Here is a 27,650-nt window from a genome sequence, read left to right on the forward strand (position 1 = left end):
AGCAATCAGGACACATTACACCGCAAATCTTGCTTACTTTCGGGCTTGTAATCATTCATCAAGCAATCAATGAGGGACTCAGACCAAGTTTGGCAATAAGCTAGTAAGGAACATAGAACAGACAGAGGGTGACTACATGGACATCTCCCGTGTACCCTATGTACCCCATGTTACGTTCAATTCGGTACATCTCGAATTGGCATTCCCAAACAACGCGCGATTTCTGCATACATGCATCGAATGCGCGGTTAATTACGATCATGTATGCATTCCCGACCGTGTGAAGCCGCAGGAGGACCCCGACGACTCGTCCACGACGCTATCGAGATCCTATTAATTGGATTCGAGTAATTCGATTACATAAGGAAGACGTCTGAATACCCACAAATTCATCCTACGAAGCTGCCTCCGAGGCCCTACTGTTGACAGACGATAGGGAAGAATAAGAAACAAAATTAAAGACAGACCTGTCCATGATGGTCTTTGAAATTGAGTACAGTAGATGATCTTCTATACGATTAAATTTCGAAGTAATAAAGAGTGAAGGGTAGTGAGGGTATACACTAGTAGGGTATACACTAGGGTAGTGAGGGTGTATATCTTCTGTCTGATAGAACTTACCCTTGGCGATTTGCGTTTCACATTCTCGACGCAGGGAAATCCACCACACTGAAACAGCAAAAATGAAAGAATGCTATTTAATAAAAATATTATTATACAGTTAAGATATTGTAAAAAAAGAAATTATTACATTTTTCATTTGTTAAAGCATGTAAAGTTACGCATTACAAATTACAATTTCGGGAGACTTACTATAGTACCCTATTAAAAATGATGAAGAACTTACTTAATTGAGATGAATAAACTGATAAACATATTGTATACCATATTTTGTATAAATTATACTAAAAAGAATTTAATTTAAAAAATTCCATGAAGAAGAAATCAGTATCAATTATGAATAGATAATATTAACTTAATAATCGTATTAATTTAATGATACTGCAATAGATATCAATGTTTTAGTAGAGTTCTTGAAACTTGGTTAATAGAATTTATTGAACATATTGAATCGTTAAACTTAGAACATGGTCGAACTTTGAATTGTAACCATAAAACTTTTCGTACTTCGAACAGAACTTTCTTTCCGAACTTTTCAAATTCTATAGTGTATACGTAGACAATATCTTCGATTCCATTGTTACGCAATTTTGGACTAGCAAATATTTGTTGTTGTACAGGGTGAGTCACACAACTGTATCACCTGAATTTCCCTGTAAACCATTTTTTATTGTATAGCAAAGTATTTACAAGGTTCACAAAATTTAAAAGTCTTTTGCAGCCCAGCAGCTGAAGACTTTTTCGAGAAACTTCAATAAAAAAAGAATCTCACTATTACTATTATTATTATTTCCGCATTATTAATATTATTATTTCATTTCAACTGTTTAGTATCTTCTATCAACTTCAGTCACGTGATTCTTCCTGTTTTTATTTGATATTTTAAAAATAAAGTGTTTTATTTTAAGTAGGAACTTTATTTTTCAGTATAAGGAGTTTGAATAAGAGATTATTACAGTATCTACTGCATTAAGCTACGACATCAAATATTCCATATCATCGATAAAATCCCTGTATAAACCAAGAATCAAATATTAAAACAGTTTCATAGATACGAGATTAATATCGAACGTCCCAACGTTTGAAATCGGTCTCCTATAAAATGTGACTTATCAAGTTCTTCCCCTGGGGTCTTCAATTGCAATCACTGAACGAGTACACGCCGACAACGTTACAATGACCCATGGGTGAAAATCACGACGAGTAATTATTTTACATTGAAACGCATGTTTGACGGGTCTTCGAACAGGAACAAGGGACGAAAAGTGGAAAAGGGAACAGTGGATCGGCGCAAGCGGTGTTTGGATTTGAAACTGGTACGGTGGCGGTTAATTAGAGCAAAAAATAGCGGTCTCAACTGGAAAGGGAAAGGACGACGCTGAACCAGGGAATAGGGGCGAGTACGACGATAAACAAAAGGGAATTTCCGGGGGTGTGAGTGGGAATCGTGTAAACACCAACACATCCGCTCTCTATGGCAGATAAGGTCGTTGGTCCAGATCGAAAAAGCTCCTCGGGAAATTGTTCCCTCTCGGCTCTGTTATTACTTTTCGCAACGTTGCCCGTGTTTATTGCATTTAATTGTGTGATCTACATTCGTCGAGGCTCTTGTTGACTTATAATTGTTCCTCTTTTTTGCGCATATTAAGTTACGTATCACTGTGCCGAATTTTTTTTCGTACAGAATGATTGTTAAAATATTGTGAATTTGAATAATGGCAAAGATTAGAAGAGATTTAAATATACGTGGACACGGAGAAATGTTTATCTCTGGTATCGTTGATCTAACACTAAATTGTTTAATTAATGAAATTTACAGCACTGATTATGCTTTATTTTATGTAGATACTTTCGATATTTTACATGTTGAACCTCAGAGAGCCTCGTATTTATACTGTACTTTATTTTAGCTATTTTAATCTCACCTTCTAATTAGCATGTTTTATACTCTTTATGTTATCTTTTCTTTTCTGTTCTTTTTTTGTTTTTGTACATTTTCCCTCGCGTTACGCTCGTATTTTTTGAAATTTATTATTTTGCTATCATTTCATTACTCATACAGTGTAATTACTAGGAAACTTTGAATACTGAGAGTTCTTTACTTCTGCTTTAAAAGCTATCTAAAGTCCAGAAACAAATACGAGTATCTGAAGTATCTATATCGGAAAATCGCGTTTGATCTGCCAATAAAGCTATCAATATTTCACGAATCCCAATTACAGCAAGAGGCATGCATTCTAGCTTGTCCTAGTATAGATACAAACTAGGGCAGTCACAGAGTGACTCGATATGATCTTTTAAAAGGCATACAGGATGTCTCACGCAACTGGGCGGAGTTATGTCTTTCAAAACTGTTAGAGATGCAAAGAGATGTCACAGGGCAAAATTAAATGGCATTATAGATACATTCTGTATGACTGCTCTACCTTTATGCATACTTGTGCATTAATGTATATACTTGTAAAGTAGGTTTATTTATAAATTTTCTTTCTAAATGAAATTAGATATGCAATTTTTCTTCTAACCACTACTTACTTTTGTCCTGTGACACTTTTCTATTTCTAACCATTTCTAATGATAAAGATGTAAGTCTGTTTAGTTGCATGAGGTACCCTGCATATTTAAGTAGTAAAATCAATATATAAGCGTCCTAGCTTCCACTATAATGAAGAGCAACAGCAACTATCCGTCTGTTTGAAGATGATTATAACGTTCTGGAAGAATCTATCATTCTTTAATCAATTTCTAACAAAAAACAATAAAAAATACGACTCACTGGTCCTAATAACATAGCAGGATCACTCTGTAGTATTTCCACTGGACAAAGAATTGGAAAATATACTGATTCTTCAAATAAAAGGTGAAATGAGAAATGAGAAATTGGAAATAAAATGCAATTATACCTGTAGTCTACTGAACGTAGAACAAAAACGAGTGGCAAGCACGTTCAACAACCTAAAAGGGAACACAATTTCCACTGTTCTTTGAACTACTGCGGCATAATGTGTACTACGAAAGGAAGTCTGATTGGTCAGGAGGCAACAATGCACTAACAAAAGGAATATTTCAAATATGAACGACTGTACCACGTTGGAATATTGAAACAATTAACCTTTTAAATGTGGCAGCTTTTAAAGTAAAATGTGCCAGAAATTCGAATCATTGTACAGCGTGTATTCTTTTCCTGTAAGGTCGTAAACTTTAAAAGAAGACAGTCAGTCTGTGCTCATTTTAAAAGCTACGACACCTTCTAATTTTTTATACAGTTTTATTCTCCTGCATGCAAGAACTTGAAGGGCTAATTTCATTGCATCATTTTTTTCGACAAAAAAGTGCTCTTTATCTACTTTTACATACTCTACATTTACATGAGGTTTAATTAAAACTAGAATTTCCCGATTCAAAACTTTTACTTGTTAGTAATTGAAAATTAAAAACATAATATTTGCTAGAGAATTTATTAAAAACTAAGTTAGTAGACAAAAAGAGAGCATAGATAAGTAAGTACGTAATATCTTTTTCATATAAGAGGATATCAATGTCCCCCAATTGGGACCACCATGGCCATGTCCTTAAACTTGGCATATTGAGTGCAAGGTGGTTAAATCGTCCTGTATTTGCAGGAAATACGGAAACTTTTCATTCGTAACAGTATTTAACTCAAAATTAAATTTCGAAAGTTGAAATGTAATTAACGACAGTTGAGGAGTCCAACGTAAACACGATTCATTAAAATTCGTTTTTGTCAATTAAAAGTCGAAGTACCGAAAAATTTTTTAACGCAACGTTTATTCAATTAAATTTAATCCAACATTTTACGTGGTCATGGAATTCTGTCAAACTCTAAGCCGCAGGATTCCGTTGCACCAAATGCTAAATATTAACACTGCTATAAAAGGATTTTCAAAATTCGACCTTTGAAAAGGGGAATAGAAATCACTCTGCTTTTACGATAGTAAATTATTTACAATAAAAATTTTCAGTAACATTGCGAAGTGTACTATCGCTTCGAATAATACCAGAATCCAGAATTTTCTGTTACAAAAATAATATTTTCAGAGTTTTATTACGTCGTCCCTTTTACATCGGATTTCATTCGAAACACTTTCCTCGCAGCTTTGAACACTAACTCTTTTCAGCTGCGAATACAGACTGTATTGTGAGGATGTGGCATACAATTTTTGATAAGCTTGTCATTATACCAGTTTACAGAGATCCTTGTAACTGGTTTCTTTGAATCACCAGTGTGTGGATGAGTCTTCACACATGGGTTATATAATGAAACTATTTTCGTAATGGATGTACTATAAAAAAGAGTCGTGGAGAACGTGGGTGCTTCAATCGATATTATACATATATACACCCATGGTTTGAAAGCTTCGGTACACGTGTTAATAAGAAAGACACTCGTAAAGTTCGCTGCCATAAAGCATGTTTAATATGAAATTAATATACAGGGTGCGCCTGGACTGTCTGAACAAGTTGCGTTGGTTGATGAATAAATGTCAAATGCGATATTTTTTAAACCCCTGGGTACTTTATTTAGTTTAGAACTTTAGAGCTTCAAAAAATTACAACGTTATAAGATATACAGTATAACAAAGTATTATCACGATGATTGGAACTATGTATAGAAATATGTTATGTAACAAAGTTAGAAAAAAATGTAACAATGTTTTGTTACGTAGCGTAGACCAAGCTTTAGAATACTTCAGCTTAATGATACCTTTATTTCTGATTGTGTCACTTCTTTCAGTGTTTTTTACGTTACCCTAGTGAAAACAGCTAACTACCTCGCTAAAACATAAAACAATGAAAGCTTAAACTCGTTTAACATTGATGAGTCTATAAAATCAAATAATAGGCGGTTTTGAACGTTTCATAACGAGTAATAAAGATTGGATACAATAGTCCTTTTGTGAATATTTAAAATATTTCCATTTCAGAATGGAACGGATGAGTCATAAGAAATCAGACTGCAAGCTGTTTATGTTCGTATTCAGCGTTCTTCTATTGCACGAAAAGGAATAACCACGATGCTTCAACTGAACCGCGTCTTTGGTAGCGCAGGAGATTCCCGCTTTATGAGAGCGTTTAATATTTGCGGTTTATGACCCACTAGTCGTTGAATACTACCCTCGAAATTGCAATAACTTGAAATATCCCCTAACCTTTCCACCACATTTCGATTATTAGATCTGGATTCTAATATATTACACATAGACAATTTTTCCCCTCCAAAAGTATGTTTTTGAATCGAAAGAACTCGATCAGCAAGACAGACTAAAAAAAGGAAAATTATATAATTACTTAGTAATCTATTAGTAATAAATACTTTGAATAATTATAACCTTAGGAAGGGAATAAGTAAATATTTGTAATAAAAACTAGGTCCTCTTTTAATCCCTCTACCCAAGGGTAAGTGCAGTGTTCATCCACAGCAATGAATATCTCGAAGACCGCATCATGTTCGTGGAAATTTGTAGCTCGCGTGGACGCTTAATATTTATGCTTTGTTGCCGTCGGTAAAAGACACGGGGCACACGAAAATTGCTGGGATTGAAAAATAGACCCGTGGTGAATATTTCGCGAGCACGTTCCAGCGTCGTTAATTAAACTTCGAACTCGTAAAATCCCCTGGCGGCGTCGAATTTTTCGAAACTTCCGCCTGCCACAATGCACGATGAAGTTCAGGGAACTTTCTTGAATTTGCATTCGGAGTTTGCAACGCGCGCTTACGCGGAGAATTGAAAAAAGCGACGAGGCAAAAAACCAGGGGAGCCCACTTTTTATGGCTTCATTTGGACGTTCGGATTCGGAAAACCGTTTACAACGGAAGCTAACAGGACTGAGATTGGACGACTCTGGAGGGGCGATGGGGACGGAGGGGTTCAGGTGACTCCGATAAAAGGAAGCACGCGGAAAGGCATAAAGGGCAAGGGTGGAGGAAAGAAGTAGCATCTCGACTGCTCCAGGTGGCGAGAGTAGACGAAGACGTATCGATTATCTCGCTCGACTTTGCGCAAACGAGACCGCAGCGGCACGAAAGTACGATCGAAGATAAAGCCACGTTCCTCCCTCTTTTGCTATCGAAGCTGGACGCGATGGAGAAGGACGGGAGCGGGAGGGGAATAGTTAAAGTCTTCCCAGCGGAGCTTCTTTCAACCCTCCGAGGATAAAACTCGGGGGATGACTTAATCATCGATGGGCAGAGCCTCTCTCTTGGATCCACTGAGAGTATAAAGAACTGCCGTGCCCTCCTAACGATCATGGATCTGCTCGGAGGAAAAAAGAATTCCGTGGCTAGACCTATAAGTTATCGTCTGAGGAATTCCTTTGTGGTGGACGAGAAACAGAACCGCGAGATTCCAGTGAACGTTGATTTCTGCGGAAACTGATATACTTATTTAATGCAAAGAGGTTGCATTGCTTTCCAATACCTATATAAAATTCGTATTAAGTGCTCGTGTTACTTTCTTTCATTATTTCCCTTTTTTTGTTTATAAGGCATTACAAGCACACGTTGAAATATTATAAGGGGTAGTAGAGGAGCTCAAATGGAATACAAAGTGCCTTATAACGTAGTGTCCAATCTGCCACCATTTTGCAGTAATAATGCCTTAAAGTTAATGTATCTATATGTTAAACTAACAATCAGAGGATTCTGCAATTATACAGATGCATTGAGGAACAGAAATGGAGCAAAGAAGTCCTCACAAATTTTGCTGTATCCCTTACGGTTTAGCTTTTGTAAAGCTCTGAAAATTCGAGAAGTAGGAAGTAGATCAACACATACTTGTTACGTACAACGTATACCTGTATATAACCTAAAATTATAAAAAGTATCTGACTTGTCAGCACATTATTAGAAGTATTTAAAGCTTATATACTAATTGTGTAGGTATTGGATTTGGTATAATGCTTACATTTCATGAGCTGCTAGATAAAAATAGATGTTTTAATTCTTTGAACCCACCCTATATGCATTAAAGATATTCATAAAATTTGGTAGCCCCTGGAACACATAATAAATTTAAAAAAACGGAAAGATTAATAAGTGTCCAATAAACCGCTGATTGTGAGAGTCGCAACAAGGCTAACTACACGAGTTTATGTATGCAGCACTGGAGCATTCTATAACAATTTTAGTGCCGTGTATGCACTTAACTTTAAAATGAAATCTTTATAGTACTCGATGCACTTTTCCAAAATAAATCCCCAATAATAGTGCGGTGGGTTAATTAAATGTCATCAGACGAAATTCATTACCCCCAAGCGACGTATCATGCTGTCAGAGTAAATACTCGGCGCGACACAAGTTTCCCTCTCGACCCGCTGGCCGCTTTCAAAATAACGAGGAATCTCAGACACGCGCTACATCTTCAAAATTAAAGCCCGATATATACAACAGAGAGGAACGTGTTCGGCGGATATTTCAAAATTTACAGCCCTTATACCGTATACCCTCAACCTCTTGTACATATCCCCGTAGTCAGGAATGTCGATATCAGCGCCGCTCTTCATTTTTCCTCTTCCTCCGTCGCCTTTCTCGCGTGGAATTACGCGATCGAGCAGCAGGTTAGGAAGAGAGCTTCGGGCACCGAATTTATCGAATTTCTCTAGGGACTCAGCTAGTAGAGCTGCTTCAACGTTCGAGATTCTCGACGGCTGCTGCGACGGTGTCGCAGCATGATGTTCGAAGTGGGAGAGAAAAAGGAAGGGATCTGAGATTATACCAAGCTTAACATATAAGCGAAGTACTTGCATAAAAATGCAACAGGGACAATGCATCGTGTACCTCAAGAAAATTGGCCGCGAGATGTGATTACTAAGACTAGAGAAACTAGTTTATGAATTATTAAGCCACGTTTATTAGTAGTAAGGCACGCGTTTACGCTGCCTTGGAACTGTGCGTTTCTGAGGATGTTAATTTGTTAGGGATCGTATATTTTCTTGAAGAACTTGGCCTGGCTGGAAGGGGATTCAGCTTTTACTCGAACTGGTTTCCTAGTCAGACCTTCAACGACAATCGACGCATCGTAAGACCTCACGATATGGGAAGAGGACTTTAGGATCTAGGATTTATGGGTCCTGGGCAGGGATGGTGTGAAACATGCTGTTTAGTGACGTCATGAGGTAGAGAGGGAACTTTTTGAATGGCGTGGGGACTGCCCCACCAACCAGTGACTGCTATGAATCCCCACCTCGTTCGAAAAGTTTCCTCTCTATCAACTGATGTCACCGAGCAGCTGGTTTTATACCATCCCTGGTTCTAGGCAATATTGCCATATGTCGAGACAAAATGTCGTCCAGTGCTGTTATAGAATGGAAGAGTGGGGGTACTGCGCGGTATTTGATTGTATTGCCTGCGGTACTCCCACTTTTCTGCTGTATAACGTCACTGGAAGACATTTTGTCTCGCCATGTAGCAATATTGGTTCTGGTTTCCCAAAGAAAGAATTTTTTCTGCAATGTTCTGCTGGTAGACATCGTGCAGTTGGGAATTCGTCCCATTTTTCTATTGGACCTCTCTAAGGCCCACTACATGGACATTCGCCCTCCACAAGATGCACAGAGGGAAAATGAGGTCTTCTTACGAGCATCTTCTAATTTCGAATTCTTGAATACAGTACAATTGCGTGGAGTTCTTTTCTTTAAGCTTCACGATCTTTATAAATATAGACTTCGTTGTTTTTCCAGTTCCTCTAAAAACTAAGTCATCTTTTAGGATTTACGATATCAATTTGATTTGCTGTATGCTCAGCATCACGATCTCTTTAAGAGTTAACATAAAATATAAATAATCACAGCGTCACCGAGTATCAAGAATTCTTCCCGCTCTTTCCATTTTACTCCTGAAGGTACAATATTATATTCCTATTATGTCGCTGCTGGAGGCAAGAAGGTGGAAAGAGACTCGAGGTAAGGGCGTAAGAAACGAAAGGCCCCGAGCTGGAGGTATAAGGTATCGTTTGAAAGGAAACTCGATGGCGACCGAAATCAGGCTTCCACCTCTAGACATTTTCTTGAACCTCTTCCATACACACGGCGACTCGCTCGTACCCTTCCTTCCGCCTTTTCTTTTCTACCCGAAAAGAATGCCGACTTCGTGTGGATAGCTCACGGCCCGACATTCTAGAGGACATCTCAAAATCTGACCAGGTGCCAAGGTACTTGGCACTTCGTGGAAAGCCCTTTTTACTGAATTATAAAGAAGGGTGTGGAACAAAACTATTGTTGAGACCGTGATATTAAGATGCTCAGTAAAATATAGTGCACTGGGATGCCTTTTTCTATACAAATGAAAAAGAAAATAGTAAGTACTATTCACATATCTATTAATATGATTAATAGACGTGAATAGATTGGGAATATTAATATTATGATGATGACTTGAAGTATAACTTCGCCATCACTAGGCTATTTTTTCATTTTTGTTTTCTTAAATTTTTCTCCACTTGTAACCAAATACTGTGTACACAAATATGTAAGATAAAATATAATTTTTTGCTGTCACATGTTTCCTTGAGTTAGAAAACACGAGGCTTCAAATGCCTGAAAAAGGGGAAATAAATAGGATGTAATAATGCATAAAATTTCCTAAACACTGACACACTCTCAAATTTCTTCAAGTCTAGGCTATTTCGACTACCACATGTGTATTCATAGCGCCTACAGCAGTAGGAGTGACATGCGAGTGATGTTTCGACAGGTATTCTTATCCAGTAAAAACTGTGTATGCTGGAGGTAGTTCCGTAGTCATAAATATTCTAAAACCAGCTCAGACTAAGCCAAGAGCTATGCCCAAGCTGTGCCTCCACGTTCTTCGATACTTGATTCTTCGCTGCGTACTTTGCTTCTTCTTTCTTGAACCTGCTAAAACTGCTTTAACCGTCTGCGGACTTTGACACAACTTCGGTCAGAGTGGATAGTTCAGTTTTGTAAACAGCATTGAATTATTCATAGCTTCGAGGAGATAATTCGTAAGAGAACCCCAGCGACGTGTAGTCAACTGGGGATTTTCCTTAAGGGATAACCAGTTGTGACAAGGGGATATGTGTAACCTAATACGTGAAGTAGGGAAAGTTCGTGCAAGAAGACATTCATGGTCCTCGATAACCTCAGACTGAATTTACATAGTTATCTTTTCTAAATTGTTGTCAGAAGCTTACTTTAATATTTCCAAGAAGAATATGCATGTTTCATGGGATAATCGTTTGTCTTAGGACACAGTTCACGAGTTTTGCAGTGTTTCAGTATAACTAAGAATTTCAGAAGTCAATTAAACAAGGGCTAGATATCTTCATAAATAATCTAACTTTAAAGCAGTAATTTATCTGTCTCAATTTTAAGGCACATCAAAAATTAGAAAAAAGATTTCAGAGTTGTCTCATTCTTTCACTCTATTTTCTTCTATTTCTTTACATTTATTTTCTCTTACATATAACAATATCTCTTACATAACTGATTCTTCTTCATATAGTTCTAATAATCTATTTAAATGATTTGTTAACTCTCTGTATGAAAGAAAGGACATGTATATTCGCGCGAAAAGAAATGAGTCACGTCTTGGTCCTTCCGCTTGCATGAACGACGCGACGGCTAAATTTGGGAGAGCACGTAAAGCGCGACGATCGTATCAAATAATAACCGGAGGCATGGCTAATTTAGACTCGGAGCGGAATCGAAAATTGCAGAATAAGAAGTCACAGAACGCTGCGGGAATTGCTGTGATCGCTTCTAAATTCGTGATACGATGGATACGATCACTTTTACACCGGCAATGATATATTGCTTTGAAGAAATTGCTCGTGGTTTCAGAGTAGGGATTGACATTCTAAACTTCTGTACTATTTCGGGGGAACATTTTCTCGAATCTAATGACATGATTTCCGTAATTTAGAATTACTGAGTTTCATTTCGAGAAAGTAATATCACGATGTATCTAACAGTGCAGCTTTATCTTGATATGGCACAAAATGTCTTTAACTGAGGAGCATGGAGTTAAGATCTTCGAAGTATTTGTCAGTACTAGATTATTATTGTTCTATATTAGATTCTACTATTCCAATATTCTATTCGAAGATTCTATCAGTAAGAAACTATGCAAGTAATTGAAAGTTGCACAATTATCTAGTATTATTTATAAAGAACTTATACCTGCTCCCACCATATTAAAATTTTTCCATTCCTGAACCACTGAATAATTTCGTAATCAATATTCATTAGAACCGCTAGTGGATTCGATCGAAGCAAGTTATTCTGAATTTTAATTTCTGACCATTTTGATAAACAAACGTATTTATTCATCATTTTTTGCAGAGTACCACCGCAGAATACATTAATCTTGTATGCATAAAAGAAGAATATCACTTTTTATTCGAATCAATATTAAACAAATAAAGATCACATGGGAAGAATCTGATAAGTTCACATTTCTCTATTCTCTGTTTTTCATCTGGTAGCCAAAAGGATGTGCCTTCGTACGCGAAATGAAAAAATATAAAATTTGACAGATTCCAACATATAACCATTTTCATAATAACTGTACAGAGAAATAGTTTGATAAATTCGAGGAAAAGGGGAAAAAAATTTAATAAATGCAGACACAATTAGTAATAAAGAAAAATATTAATAAATCAGCGAATAGTTCACAAAAAAACTAAGGGAAAAATAAGTGCCATGAAGATAAAATTTTTGAATATTCTTAACAGGGGGGTAAAAAACAAATCCTAAACATTAAATACTTGTTTTCTAAATTTGGGATTTGTTTGGAAAACTTTCATTCTTTAAAATACCTCTCCTGCAAAATTTCAAAAATCTGATTTACCAAATTCTTCCCCTGTGTCCTTCAAACAGCACGACTGTGCAATGGAAAACGAGGAACAATTCAGTCAACGAGACCTCACATCCACGAAGGATCTGCAGAAACGCGATGCATAAGGACTCACAGTTCCGCGGTTTTAGGATGATTAGTCACAAGATTTAAGATGTCCGCGGGAACGATCGTAAAAGTTCCACGGAAGTAGACACCATTAACCGAAAGTTCCAGGAGCAGGAACACTTTCGTCGGGGTTAAAAGGCAAGAGCCGCGAGAGAGCAGCAGATAAGTATAACGTGACTCACGGGAGGAGAAAAAGCGTATCTCTTCACTGGCGTCTCCCTTCGACAATCGCCGAGGCTGGAATCGATATCCAAAGCGCATCCGCAACCGCACTCGTAGGGTTTCCATGTGTATTTCAATGCAAACATTTGTCGTCTGTTTTGACGATGACAAAATGTTTTCCCCTTCGTGCACCGACCGTATTTCACCCATAAAATTGCTATCCCAAGCACGAGACGAGAATGTTGTAAAAAACATTTCAGTTCCAGCGGTGGAAACGCCGATCGCTTGTGCTTCTCTTGACAGGAATTTTCCGACGGAACGATTGTTTTTTTTTTCCTTTTTTTTTCGGATTGTGTTTACGAGCGCGTGAAGCATTTCACGAGCCTTGGTTGCTTGTCGTTTAAACGCGTCACGTGCCCACCTGTACACATGCATATTTGCATAGGTACGTTTGTGTTCTTTTCGAGACGGACTTCAGATTTTCAAAGTGTGCATTGCTAGACTGAGTTATAAATTTGTGTCATTTTTTAGCGTCGTCTGTAATTTATGAGTAAGTTCAGACATTCTGCTTTTGTGGGATTAGGTATATCAGAATAAATGAGAAATATAACATTTATTTTTCTTTATAATGAGTATTATGGTTATTTAGAGTATTGCTGATTTCTAGCTGAACATATAATCAAATTTTAGAGACTGTATTATCATCGACAGAATGTCTAATAGGATAAGTTTCTTTGAAGAAAAGAAGTTGGTTGATAGATTAATTTAACTCTGCCTAATTTCTTCAATTTGAAGTCAAGAATGTAAAAAATTTGTAGCTATTTTTCCATTTTGGATAGATTGAAACGAAACAGAACCTTTAGAATGTTCAATAATTGGCGAATTTGGGAATTTTTATTATTGAATTTATGGTTGCCTTTGAGGTCACTGCTAAAATTAAATAAATACTGTATCGAAATATTTTTCGCGTGTAGATGAAAAATTGAATGAATGTACCTACATACATTTCCTGTTATATTCAAAGCGGGGCATTTTATAGTTAATGATATAATCGAAATAGAAGTTATTGCGTAAAAGTGGAACGAAAACGAGGAATAAAAATGTTTTTTCTTATTTCAGTAATAGTTACTGAAAATATGAATGCCACTGTTCCTGAGAAAAATTATTTTCATTTCTTTAATCTTAAAAATTATAATATAATTTCTTCAACTGGTAGAAAAAAATTTCATTATTTACTTTATAAATTTTCATTTGGATGACTGAAGAAATCAGAATACAATTTTATTCGATTGTAACTTCAGAAGTCATGCTTTTACGTGGCTAGAAGCGTTAAGTAGAAATGATAAGTGACTAGTCAGACATACAAGTTACATCCATAACCCACAAAACTAAGTATCATAGCAAACATTCTAGTTCTCTATCTTTATTCTAGTTTCAAAGAAAGCCATTTCCTAGCTCACATTATACTCCATGCGTTAGAAGCGTTAAGTAGAAATGATAAGTGATTAGTCAGACATGCAAGTTACATCCATAACCCACAAAACTAAATATCATAGCAAACCCTCTAATTCTCTATCCTTATTCTAATTTCAAAGAAATCCATTTCCTAGCTCACATTATACTCCATGCGTTGATATCGACTTCACCAGTAATTCACCTAATCAATTAATCATACACAATCCACCTTCACGTTTTGTCTTGCACTTTGCCTTTTACTGCCATTAAAATATTGAACACCAAGTGATGTTACCTTAAGAATAAAAATTTGTATAATACACATATGCATTGCATAGAACGAATTGATATAACTAGTCACCGCAGAACAGAGGAATTTGAATAATTCCTTGAAGAACATAAAACAGTGAAAACGAGAGTGGGAAAGAGCGAAGGAGACAGAAATCGAAGCAGAGAGAGCGGAGGTGCCGCGCCCTGGGAATATGGCGGGAATTTCGCCGGAAACGGAAAGCATTCCCACTCTTCCGCGTCGCAACCGCGGCCTGGTCTGTTCGGGGAACCACCGACAAAACCGAGCATCGTTCCTCCATGCTCGTAATTCGTCTGGCTACGGCGCGGTGTATCCGGCTGTTTGAAGGTCCCACTCTTTTTCGATCCACGAGAACGCTTAATGAGACAATCCTGCCAACGATTTCACCGGGTAATTTACCGTGAAGTGTAGCTCGATTCAGAGGAACGCCGTTTACGTATTGATTAGTTCCTCGAGAATGAAAATTCTGCAAATAATTTAGTTTCATTTTAATCAAGTTTCAACGTTGGATAGGCCAATTGAATATTTTAATCTGTGGATTTAGTCAAATTTAATCTATTAATTTATTCGTTTTTGGCTTGGAGATAAGTAGTAACTTTTGATGGAAAAACGAAGAATATCGTATTAGTAAAATCTGTACCTGAGAGTCAGACTAGAGCAAGTCCACTTTTCTCAAAATTGAGTTGATGTCACAGGATGTTACTGCTTTTTCTTCAGTTTATTAGAATAACTGGGATTTATTTATTTATCTATTTATTTTTGTACGGGTAATAACCCATTAATATAAAAAGAAATTTACAGTGGTAAATGCCGCTCACGAAGTGGAAAAGATAAAATATTAAATATATTCGATAGCATTACACTTAAAAGAGGTAATTAAGAACACGAAAAAATCTAATATGGCATAAAAAGAATTTGAATTTCTACATATACGAATTGTAGCATCTACATTTCCCATTTTAGTTTCTCTAACATGCGGTAGGAAAAGACGTGTGTATCTGAATTTAATTAAGTTACCTTATAAGCAAAGGAAATTTAATAATATAAACTACTTCAAATACTATGTCAAGAAATAAGCAATCTCATTTGTTTTTGGCTCTCCTGAAAAATAACAAAAAAGGACGTGAATCATTTTAACTTTCAGATACAAATATAATACATTTCTAGAATCTTCTTTCTTTAGTAAAATAAATAATTCAGTGTTTCATTCTCTAATATACCGCAAGCATACTGTATAAAAAAGAACATTTTACTTTCGCTACTGAATATTTATTAAGCGTACAAAATACACAAGTAAGGTTGATCTCTAATCTGTCGAGAAGTGCATATCGTGGTATTTCAGAATTCGGTTAACACTGCATCACCAGCCATGCCAAGTGAACTGAAATCCAGGACGCTTTGCAGTCAGGCCGATGCACGCATTAAAACGCAAACACGCGGTACTGCAGCCGGTGCATGGGCGATACTACGGCTTGTAATTGCATTGGCATGAAATTGCTTTTCATAATGACAAACCGTTTCGACCTCTTCGTCGTAGTGAAACTTTCAGAAGAGGTCACTCAAACACCGCGCTCGCGGGGAGCGATGAATTTAATTGATTAGTCGAGCGGGTGGCTCCCCTAAGCGATTGTCTGTGCAATACATGAGGTGCTTATAGTTATTTATAAGCGTTAAAGAAGATATCTCGTGTGAATGTCAGCACGAAATTTCAGGATTATACCTATGCGATGGTAGTCATTTTTTTATCTCATAATCATCTGAACAAATGAAATCTACTTTTTATGTATACATAGGTATACACAGGGGTATAATAAATGGGAATTTATAGACTTTTTTTGTACAAAAATATAAAATATGGATTTTTCTCGACTGTATCATGCTAATAAACATGTTATATTATACTTTGCAAAAAATTGTGTTAAATAAATTTATCTACTTAAGTTAGTGTGAATCGGTGACTAAATCAGAATTCAGAATTTTTTATCTAAATTTTTTTCGGAGACAATAATAGTTGATAGTGGCTTTTGTTTCTTAAATGGAGCTATAATTAAGAAAGTATTATACCTACGTAATACTATAAGGTCTGCTTAACTATAAATGATGAAGTGGAATTTCCACTTCATAGTTCGAGGTTTTAATTTCGAAGGAAAACATATTAGCTAGTCAAATTAATTATCGGTTCTCTAATATTTCACGTCGATATACGGTCAAACTCCACAGCAAACGAAATCAAACTGAACCTACCTATGGTTTCATTTGAGAATATTACGGCTTCATACGTAGGTGGTAATTAATGTTTGATAGCCTTTTCAATACGTTCGACTACAAGGGAAACTTCCTTGTTAGTTCTCCGCTACATTTATAGAGTACACATTAGTATTTTAGTGTAAAACATTAAATTATAATGAACCATTTGAAAAGACTTGGAATACATGCAAGAATAGACTGAAATAAATCATATAAGGAACAAATTTAGTTAAACACTTTGTGACATTCTAAATTGAACAAAAATTTATGAAATTTATTCGAAACATAAATTAAAATTTAATTTAGTTCAATTAAAACTTTCAATTCTTAGAAACATAGTGTACTTGTTCATTATATTATCCCATAGTGTGAATTCAAAATGCTGACTCTGTGCACAAAAGTGGTGAAACTTGCCAATGTTTATCAAGGAAATAGCAACAATAACAAGAACATTATTCATCATGGTCTATTATACACAACGTTACTTTTTGACAAACGGTGAACACTTAAAGTTACCAAGTTTTAGAGTGGTTTCGAGAAACTAAACGCCATTATCTCGCTCCAAACAATAGTAGGGCGCATGAAATATGCGTCAATGGTGTAATAGCCATATTTCGAGGAGAATATCGCCAGTAAAAACAGATTTCATCAACAAACCAGCGCGCAGCGACTAGTCATGTTGAGTGTAAAAATACCGAAACCATCATGGACTGTATTTTCGCTAGTATTCCATGAGTGTAATTAGGGGCTAAAATTTTAATGTCAAACAGTCTTCACTGTCAGAGATTGTCAGAGATAATACCGTTCGAAGGCAATAATGCACGTACTGCTTCAAACACAACTCCTATACATTATACAACATGTATCGACATGGGTGTATTGCTTCGAAGAAGATATTAACCTAGTTGAAACTTATCGTAAAAATTTGAGTGGCGTGAAACATTGCCTTTAAGAGGGTTAAATAGAAGTAATATCAAACTTTCTAACTTCTTCAGACGCATATATTATACTACATCCTCTTCTGCATCAAAGACAATTTTAAAATGAGAAATAATGTCTGAAAGAATATCTTATTGTTAGGTTTGGGTTATTATTTAAGTTTCTCTTTTCTTTTTTATCTCACCATTAATTATGGAACGCCCTCTACATGAAATTATTTTTTCCCAACCCCCACATTTTGTTTCTTTAAATATGAATTACTAACTATATTATAAATTACTTTCAGAGACGAAACAACGCAATTGCATTTACAAAGTGGAACAACCACAAATTAAAGTAATGAATGTATAGTACGTATGTACCTATATACATTAGAAGCTACTCATATTAAAATACTTATCGTTCAATTTTACACACGAGCGAAGCACGCAATCCACATCCCACACTTCGAGCTTGAGCTTTAGTAATGCTTCCGTCAGTTTATATCCCATGCTCGTTCCCTTCAAGGGAAGTTGCTAAATGAGTTTGGGAGGAAAAAAACCATTAATGGAATCGCGAGGATTGACAGACCTTTCCTTTCTCACAATTACGCAATGCTCATTTGGAATATTTGCCTCTGAATATTTATTCGATCCTGTCATCAGCTCGTGCACGAAATCATTTTACCTTCGATCTGTAAGTCTCAATCACGACCGCGTAAGCGACCATCGCATTATATCGCAGATTTAATAGCACGCGTCCTATATATGCGACCCAAATACATATAAGAAATGCAAACACATTTATCAATCGGTCGGAAGGTAAATTTTGCGCATCGCGCGATACAGAAGGCACCTGTACATGCGCTATTGATCGACACATAATCTACAAATTCATCCATCATAGTCCCCTCGTTGATAGATCATGGACGTGTTATCCGTTACAGTGACAGTGATAGTACAAACCTATTACCCTGCTGAACCTTTAATGCAGATATTTTCATTACCGAGGGAGGAAAATTATTCTGGGTGCTGTGATCTATATGCAGGCAAACTTTTTGGAAGTAATAAATACTGTCAAAAAAAGGGGGAAGCTAAAATTTTTATGAATCGTTATTGACAATTTTAGATGTAGGATGAATTATAGATGCTATTATAGTTTTCTGTATGGGATGAAACATGGGTGACTGCTGTATGTAAAATTAAAAAATATATCAAATACATAAAACGAGGTATGAATTAATTAGTCAATAACTTATAAGTCAAAGTTGAGGGTACTAATGTATCAAAAAGTATTTATCTATACTCTTGTCACGTTAAATATTCATTTAGTATGTTTTATGATTCCTGAATAAATTATTGCTTAGAATTGAATACTCAAATAATTGGTGAAATACAATACTATAGTTTTACTTTATCCAATTTTTATGAAATTTATATTTTTGCTAATTCAAACAGCTATTATCTGTTTATACTCTTTTCAGTCTTATTTAACATTAATTTTAGATAAACATGATACCATTAATTTTAACATCATATTGTTATGATTAAAATCCTATTAATCCTATAGTTTCAGTATTAAATATAAAATTAATTCCAATTCAGATTAGCCCACACGAATATGGAAGTAGAGTTTATGGAAAGAAACTTTTTCCTATACCTAAGTGAAAAAGCTGATTTAGCAACATTTAGTGCATTAGCATATGAACATATATGAAGCGTTTTTTAAATTTTCACGCACTCACAGTCTGTTTGAGACGTTCCCCTGTGAATCCTCAGTCTCCAATAACGCGAAAGACGCGTTATTCTCAGCGTAGCATTAATTACATCGTCCCATCGTGGATATTAATCATAGGCGTATGCAAGCTCACTGAATAATTACATCGCGCAGCGCTAATTGCTGCATCGAAAAATGAAATAAGTTTCTGCGAGTATTGGTGGCGATTAACCCACGGTGATCTATCAACGTCGAAACGTATACTTATCTTCCCAGCAACGATATCCTTTTCTCGTCTATTAATCATGCTTATCGTCTTTTTCGTTTCTTTTGAATCGACGTCCGCGACCCGAGCGAAACATCAGGCGTTCGATATCGCTGGATTGAAACTCGAGAAAACGCTGTTCAAACATGCATAATTGACAGTCCACCATGCGTGCATGTCGCATACATTAACTTATCTCTCGCTGAATTATCTGATCGTATTGCGCCACGTAATGTACTATTGTTTCAACGTGTAATGAACTAGATACGCGAGAGACTGCGTGATAAAATAATTGTTGGCTTGTTTAAAAATTGCAAAGGGAAACAAAATCATTTTTCTTATTTGACGTGTCACTATTAAGACATTCTAAAGATCGGATATTAAAATGACTAAGGGGCAGATTGAAAATTTTATTAAACCTTCTGACTTGCACGAAAGTGCAAGGTGTATGTTACGTTTTATGTTCTTTCTTCTAAGTAGCAATAGTATTTTGACTACGCTGTAATAGTAAATGCTAGGTTTATGCCTATATTCTATATATTCTATATTCTATGTTCTAAGCCTATTCTCTATATACTATATTAAACATATATATACATGTTATAATGTATAAACCCTCCAAAAACTGTATTTGCAAAATATTTGAACAATTAGTACAACTTAAGCATATATTTCAAATATATTATAAATATTTCGCCCCTAAGTGATCTTTCAGAAATTCGTACCCTATAAATAATTGAAGATAGAGTTTACTATTTATAGAATATATTCACCATATACATATGGCAATAACTAAATTCTTTGAAACTAACCACGATAACACAGTAACAAACCACTATTACTTTCACATTAACTCTCTAAATTCACGTTCGCAGTGATTGCATATTCCCATTGCAGCGCCTCAAAGGAGGCAGGAGGCATAGCGGTCAGTCATAGCGAAAAGCCTCTCACATTTACAGCTTCCCTCAAATTCATTTAACGAACCTATTTATATTCAACGCTGCCTCGTGTACTTATATCTAATCTATTTAAACTAACGTATCCTTACGTGGCCGTTAAGCGCGATGCGGCTTGCATTAAAGCTGCAACGGTTGCAGAATAACGGCCCCTACGTCTAATTGCTCTTTCCACAACAACTATTTATACGAGCCGCGGAATCACGCTTACGAGCCACATGCATAACACGTTAATCGGTTTGCATATATCTCTGTTAACTGGGAATCAATAATATTAACATTCAACAATCACCTGTGTGCGTTACTGCATTCTCTCGACCGCTCGATCGAATCACTTAAGTTCCAAACTATCGGAACACCATGCCGATTCAATAAGTCAGGCGCTGCACATGCAGACTGACAACCTAATGCAATGACACTCGATTTGCCAATTCTTAAGGCACGAACACACCAGAGTTCGCGAATTGTTCACGAACAGTATGGAAATTAAATTTTCTAGAACTCATCTGTTCGCGTATCTGTTCGCAGAAAATCGAGTAAGGGTGACAAAAAATTTGCAAACTCTGTGCAAACGTTTGCAAATTGTTCTTGGGTGTAGACCCAGCCTTAGATTCTTGTATTGAGTAACGAAGGCTCAAACGTAATTTCGTGATTATTACTTTCCACATTACTTTGATGTCTAAAATCACCTCTTAAATTCTTCTCTCCTCTGTGGCCAAGCATTCTGTGTAAAAAATTCAACGAATTCAAATTCAAGGATCACAGAATCCAATGTACCTTAGACCCTAGTTGGAGAGTTCCCCTAGTGCCAGACGGGACCTAAAACAGGACATTAGCTATATCTTTAAAAAATGAACTGCGTCAAAACGGCCAACTGCAGAAGTATGAAGAGATTCTCCTCTCTCATTTCTGCAGTTTGGCCACTTTGCCACGCTTCATTTTTTAATGTAGTTGTCCCGAAGACTGACTAACTGAAAAATTTCTTGAAATACTAACGATGTGTTAATATAAGGGAAGTTCCCTACATGAATATACAGGGTGTCCAAGCTGAAGCAAGCTACCTAAATATCTCCTCTCTTTTTAATAACACGAAAATTGTTTCAAAGAAGGAATACATACATTTTGTTGAATTTTCTAGATTTTCGAGTTACTAAAAGCAAAGGAAATATTTAGGTGGCCTGCTTCAGCTTGAACACCTGGTATAATAGCCTCTCCTGAAGACCATGCTTAGGTTTATCACAGTAAACTCTTGGAACCATTTATTTATACCCATAAAACTACTGTCTGTGAGAACAGGTAGGTTCAAACTCTCTTCCTCGCTCAAATGATCGCTGTTAGGAACCCAAGAGTTCGCCATCCTTTTCCCGAAACATCCGATGTAATCCATTGCCAGTGTAAGTTCTCGTAGTATAAGAGAAGTGCATTACCAGCAAGCCGGATAACGAAAGCATGGAAAGAACGGGTTCTGTGAAAGGAAATCGGCCATTGGCCCTGCCAGCTCCATATTTCTCAGAGTGGCCGGATGCCAAGAATACATCCGCGCTTGTTCGTTATTACGCTGAACCATACGAATTTTAACAGTGCTGCTCGCTCGCTGGCGACAAAGCATAATAGACGTATCTGCCAACGATTAGATAAGAAGACAAATCGAGGATATCCGTCAGGGGACTCGGTACCAGCTCGGACAACGTTCTCGCAGACTACTATAATTCGGTGGACGTTATCGTCCTTCCTAGATCGGCCAACTGTATGCAACAACATGCCATAATGCACATGGGCGACTTGGATTTATCGACGCGACAGAAATTGTATTTCCTCTCCGTTTCGTCCTGTGGACACCATCAGAGTGGCTTCTTGCGTTCTGGGATCGCTTGAGATTGCATTCACCGTTCGGGCTTCATTCGTATGGGAGAGCCACGAGGCGGTTGCAAGAAACTACATTTCTCTACTGGAATAACGGGAGCTTTGAGACTAAATTAATATTGTATGTCGATGGAAACTGATTATTCGTGTTATTTTGTGCAATTTTGTTTATGTTTAGGGTTCTTCGGATGATCGTCTATGGATTTGTGAATGTGTCTGGCTTGAAGACTTATTCTACTGTCAGCGTTCATAATCAGTAGTCAGGAGCAGAGATTCAGTAGAATAGGTCGAGTCAGACGCATTTCACGCGCATTCTAGGCGTTTCTTCAACGATTAATAACTTGCAAACGAAGCAATAAACGCGATATCTTCATTTCTCATTTTTATCTGGCTTTGGCATGTGAAATCACTCCCTCAAATTTCTGATACTGGTCGGAGATTCTACGTAGACTAATTAAATATTTGATAATTTTCGTACATTTCCTGGCAAGATTTTTCAGATTCACTGACGACAATGTAATTTTAAAAAAGAATGCAAACTTCTAAGGAAACTCCACTACTCAAACATGCAAATATTAAAAAAAAGCCTCGAAAAGTTGCTCAAACGGTTAAATATTAAATGCTTCAGAAATGAGAATGAATATTTCAGAGCAGCACTTTCGAGTTAATTGTGCAGTAATTGTGTTCACAAAAGCTAGTCAAATATTAGATACATCTAGGAGAGTAAAGGCCGTTGCATATTTTGGGAACAAAAGACAATAAAGTGAATCTATTATCAAACGAAGTTCAGTTTCTAAAAACAGATGAAAGAAAAAATATCCAACGGTGGTTGAAAAGAAGAAAACGGTTTTTTAAAATGAACTTTGCGTTATAGAATACTGAAATGGTGTCAGCAGCGTGCGTAACAATACTCCTGTGTGACGACTGGCCTAGATTTACGAGAACGCAAGAAATTCTTATGCGCGCAGAGGTATAACTTGTCACACGGACAAGTTATAAAATTCTTCTCTCGAGTTATACACGATTGTGGAGAGATAAATATAATCCTTACAATTTACTTTATTGCACGTTCTAACAGGCTACAGAGTGAACTTAATTTATTAGAAGGAAGACATCTCGACTTATTAGTCATTTCGGTGATTAATTTGTTTAAGCAGAGATTCTTATAGTTAAAGGCTGAATCAGCTGAAAGAAATTTTTCTAACGACTCATATATTTTGGGCACGATCGAAAGACTTAAAGCGAAACCTTTTCCTCCCCTAAATCACAAATACGAAGGCACTATCCTAAAAATAAACTGGCCATTTAGGGGTGTCGCTGCACCGCTTTATCGTATTCTATCGATCGGTCATTTCCATTATTTTCGACGTACTACTTAAAAGATGGAGTTGCTTGCCAATTCATCCCTCGAGGTTACTCGCAGTTCGTGATGTTTCATTGCTCCTATTGCGCATAATAATTATAGAAGCTGGATTTATAATACCATTTAAGAATACTAAAAAGGTTTCCATTATTGGAAAGTCCGTAAGATTCAGATCTGTATTAAAAATTTTAAAACGAAAAGAAAACAGGTCAGCACCTATACTCAAGTTTTTTAGTATCTTATTGGTATCAAATCTATCAGACGTCAATTATCTATATTTTCTGTTAGAGTATGATTTATATAATGAATTAAGAGTGAAAATATAACAGGACTAAGAAGTGAAGTCGGACAGTAATTTCATGATAGCTTAACAAAATTTAGAAAATTGAACATCAAAGGGATGCTTTAGTTTCAAATGTAGCCTGAAGCCAATTAATCCAAGTTCTCTATTTCATTTCTTCATAGCGTACTTAATCAAAATTATACCTTCTAACTCACAAACAATGAAACACTAAAGAGTTTCCATGAATTTCCATGTAAATCCTCCAAAAGGAAATTCAATAATGAAACATTTACCATTAAAAAAAATTCTGCAAACAATTCACAGAAAAGGTCTGCCTACCTTAGCATCTCGACTCTTCATCTCCTGCCTCCTGGACACAGTATTCTCTCCATCGGCGTAGACAAGATTCCTAATGAAACCGTTGAACCTCGGTTCAAAAATCACGCTCGGCAGTGCCAGCAACGTAAGCTTGCTGTTGTACCAGCTGGGCATACCGCCCACGTAGACGTCGGAATTGCCCGCCAGCTTTCCGAACTCGAACTCCTTCCCGCGTGACGTCGAAACGGCACTGACACCATCCACAGTCAACGTGGTGTTCTCGTTACACCTGGTGATTTGCACTTTGTGCCAGTGGCCGTCGCCCAGGTCGTGGCCAACTGTGACAATTTGCGCGCCACCGCCGAGATTGTATCTCAGCCTGAGCGCGCTCTCGACGAGCTTCACCTCAAAGAAATCGTAGGTACCGCCGTCGTCCGTGTAAAGCAGCAGCCCGTTTCCTTGCTCTGTCTTAAACTCGAACTCCAGCGTGCCATTCAGGCCTGCGTTCCATTTCCTGAACTGCGCGTAGCTGGTCGCTGAGCCCTCCAAGACGAAGGACACGGCTGCCTGGCTCAGCAACGCTACCAGACAGGGCAGCAGTGCGCCTACGTTGCTGGTCACGAGCGAAGTATACATGGTTCTGGTGCTGCGAATGGTAATCACTGCTAGATCCTGTTCATCAGACTATTCGAGATTATCACGACGACACTTCACTTCAACAGTTGCTCGCCGTTCCCCTCCTGTGTCACATTACACTTGACGATAATCTTCCTTGATGATCGTAGGCTTGACATTCGGCCGTGCGCGACTCGTAGAGCTGTCAGCTTCGATTCCACCACGATTCGCTCAGTGCAACTCTGTTCCTTGTGTATCTCTGTCTTCTGCGTTAGCCACGTTGTACCGGCTGCATTTGCACGTGAGCACGCACGCGCGTACTCTCTCTGCTGCGTGCGTGTCTGATGGAGTATGGAAAGAGAGAGTGACTATGCACACGTTCGTGTGGAAATGCAGAGCAGTCGAGTTGTAGAGTGTTTTAATTGGATATATTCGATCGTAGGGTCGGTTAAGTTAAGAGTAGAAGCGGAAGGGAGAAGTCGTTTTTTAGGGAATTTAAATTTTAAGACTGAAGTGCTTAGAGTAGATCCTCCGGAAGGAATTGACAGAGAAATTAAATTAGTCCTTTTTGGAGGAGAAGCAGTGTTTCTGGATATGTTTCGGATCGAGTCTTTTAGTTTGCTACTTAAAGATCATGTGAATAAGTGGTTACCTTAGAGAATATATTGCAGAATAACACCGAGAATACAAATTCCACCACTCTTTTCCTTTAACACGCATCTATACGTTCCTGTTGCACTGTAGAATTCAGTATTCTATTCCTTGCGAGGGTATCACTTCACCAGCACGTCATGTATTATTTAGTTCTGATATCACCTTCTCGATCACTTGTGCAGACATTAAATCGGATTAAATGAATCCACTTCCTGTTAATCAGATGAAGTACCTTCGTTCACAAGATTTTGATGCACCTTCTCCTCAAGATCATATTTATCAGCACTTCCACAGATTCTATTCCACTGCATTTACAAGCTTACGTGGTACCTGAACAAATATCACTGTCAAGGCCTGATACTTTTTACTTTAATCGGCCTCATACCTTTTAATTCTAGATCTCGGTAGAAATTAAAGGACTTCAATAAAAACTTTCACTTATCCCGATCATCACGTTAACGAATTCTCCATTTGTCTCCTCTCCAGTGGCACTCGACCCCAGGAAAAATCTTAATTCGATGATAATTAATGCGACGATACCCAGGGGGTTTGTTATTCTAACGTCGCTTTACGTCGAGGGACTCCAGCAACGACCTAACCTAAAGCACCTCGAGGCGCCTCGTACCACGTCGGTGACACACTTTCTCCGTCTATCCCCTCGACGTCGTCGTCTCTTCAAGTGCCCCTCAACCTCCACTTCCTCGCTTCCTGCTATCGCTCCCTTCTTCCCTCGCGCAGCACTCTAATAATTCCGAATCCGTCACCAATTACGTTCAGCTTAATTTCTTCAGGGTCACAGATTCTCCCACTGAATACCATTCGACCCAATACCGCGCCAGAGATACAAAGATTCTTCGCAATAACGTATCCCTCTACGTGACACGACCTCGACCTCCTAATACACGGTGACACGAGCACTTTCACCACGCACCCTGCGCAACCAATTCGCGTTATTCCCTGGCTCGGTCATTCGAGAACGACCCTCCAGCCGCGTACATGTCGCAGAAGCACCGATCGACTCTCGAGTAAACGGGATTCCGTTCGAACCACCGACCTGGACCCCGTTTTCTGCCCTCGGCGAGGAGACACGGCGCGCACGCAATATCCGACGTATCCTCCAGGCAGCCCCGTACCACCTCACTGCACCACGAGTACGTTCATGGACTCGAGGATCTGTGTCGGTTCCCAACGAGCTGCGTCACGTTGCTCGCTACTCGAAAGAGGTTACTCCGCGTCGCCGTTCATCCAGCGTACGTTTATTTCGCGATCGATCCGGCTCTCGTGGCTCGGCGTACGCCCCATTTTTTCCAGCCACTGCACCTGTACGCCGACCAGCAGCTGCCACCGCGAACACCCGCGCACAGCGAACGTATAGCTGGCCCCTCGTCAACGCAGTGACTAGTGTCCGGTGCGTTTAGTCAGATACGTCGCAAGAGCGTACCATGGGCGCCGATTCCGGAGGTGGATCAACCCTCTCGACGGCTCCCGGCTTGATACTGGCCTGGCGAGAGGAGAACGCTCGGTTGAGACGGTCGGTCGGTTCGCCGACGACGTTGGTACGACGCCCCCGGCACGACGCCGACGCCTCGCGCCGTTTCGACGCGCAGGCGCCCGCTTGGACGCGGAACGGACAAACGGAGGGAAGGGTATCGCCATCCTCGGGGCGATCGGGTTGAAATGGGATGGAGAGCGGCGGGAATGTGGTGGAGGATCCCTCACGGTGTAGTCTGTCTGTTCGGGGTGTACGCGAAGTGGAACGCGGGTCTGTGGTGGTGCACGGAGTCGCGAGATTGCTCACGGCTTTCCTTCGCCGCCGAAGAAATATGCTGCCTGCGGGATGCTCGCGCTGAAAAATTACTGGCCCGAGCCAATGATCGAGAAGCGTTTGTTGTTTCGCATACGTCTAGCTTGCGAACTGGTTGGAAGGTTTTGGGTGATATTCTTGAACGATGACTGGTTG

At 38.1% G+C, this 27,650-nt stretch overlaps 1 protein-coding gene across 1 annotated transcript in view; it reads right to left on the reverse strand.

The window, feature by feature from the left end:
• Positions 1-26,001, reverse strand: part of Nrx-1 (neurexin 1) — a 370,027-nt gene extending 344,026 nt beyond the window's left edge. Inside the window, exons 1-2 of the mRNA XM_076377439.1 lie at positions 24,443-26,001; positions 622-669 (exon numbers count right to left, since the gene is read on the reverse strand). Coding sequence (XP_076233554.1) covers positions 622-669; positions 24,443-25,057 — 663 coding nt within the window. The 5' untranslated portion in view covers positions 25,058-26,001. The remainder of the gene's footprint in view (positions 1-621; positions 670-24,442) is intronic.
• Between the last annotated feature and the right edge of the window lie 1,649 nt (positions 26,002-27,650).

This window comes from Calliopsis andreniformis, chromosome 5 (genome assembly GCF_051401765.1).
Source record: "Calliopsis andreniformis isolate RMS-2024a chromosome 5, iyCalAndr_principal, whole genome shotgun sequence".
Classification (NCBI taxonomy): Eukaryota; Metazoa; Arthropoda; class Insecta; order Hymenoptera; family Andrenidae; genus Calliopsis; species Calliopsis andreniformis.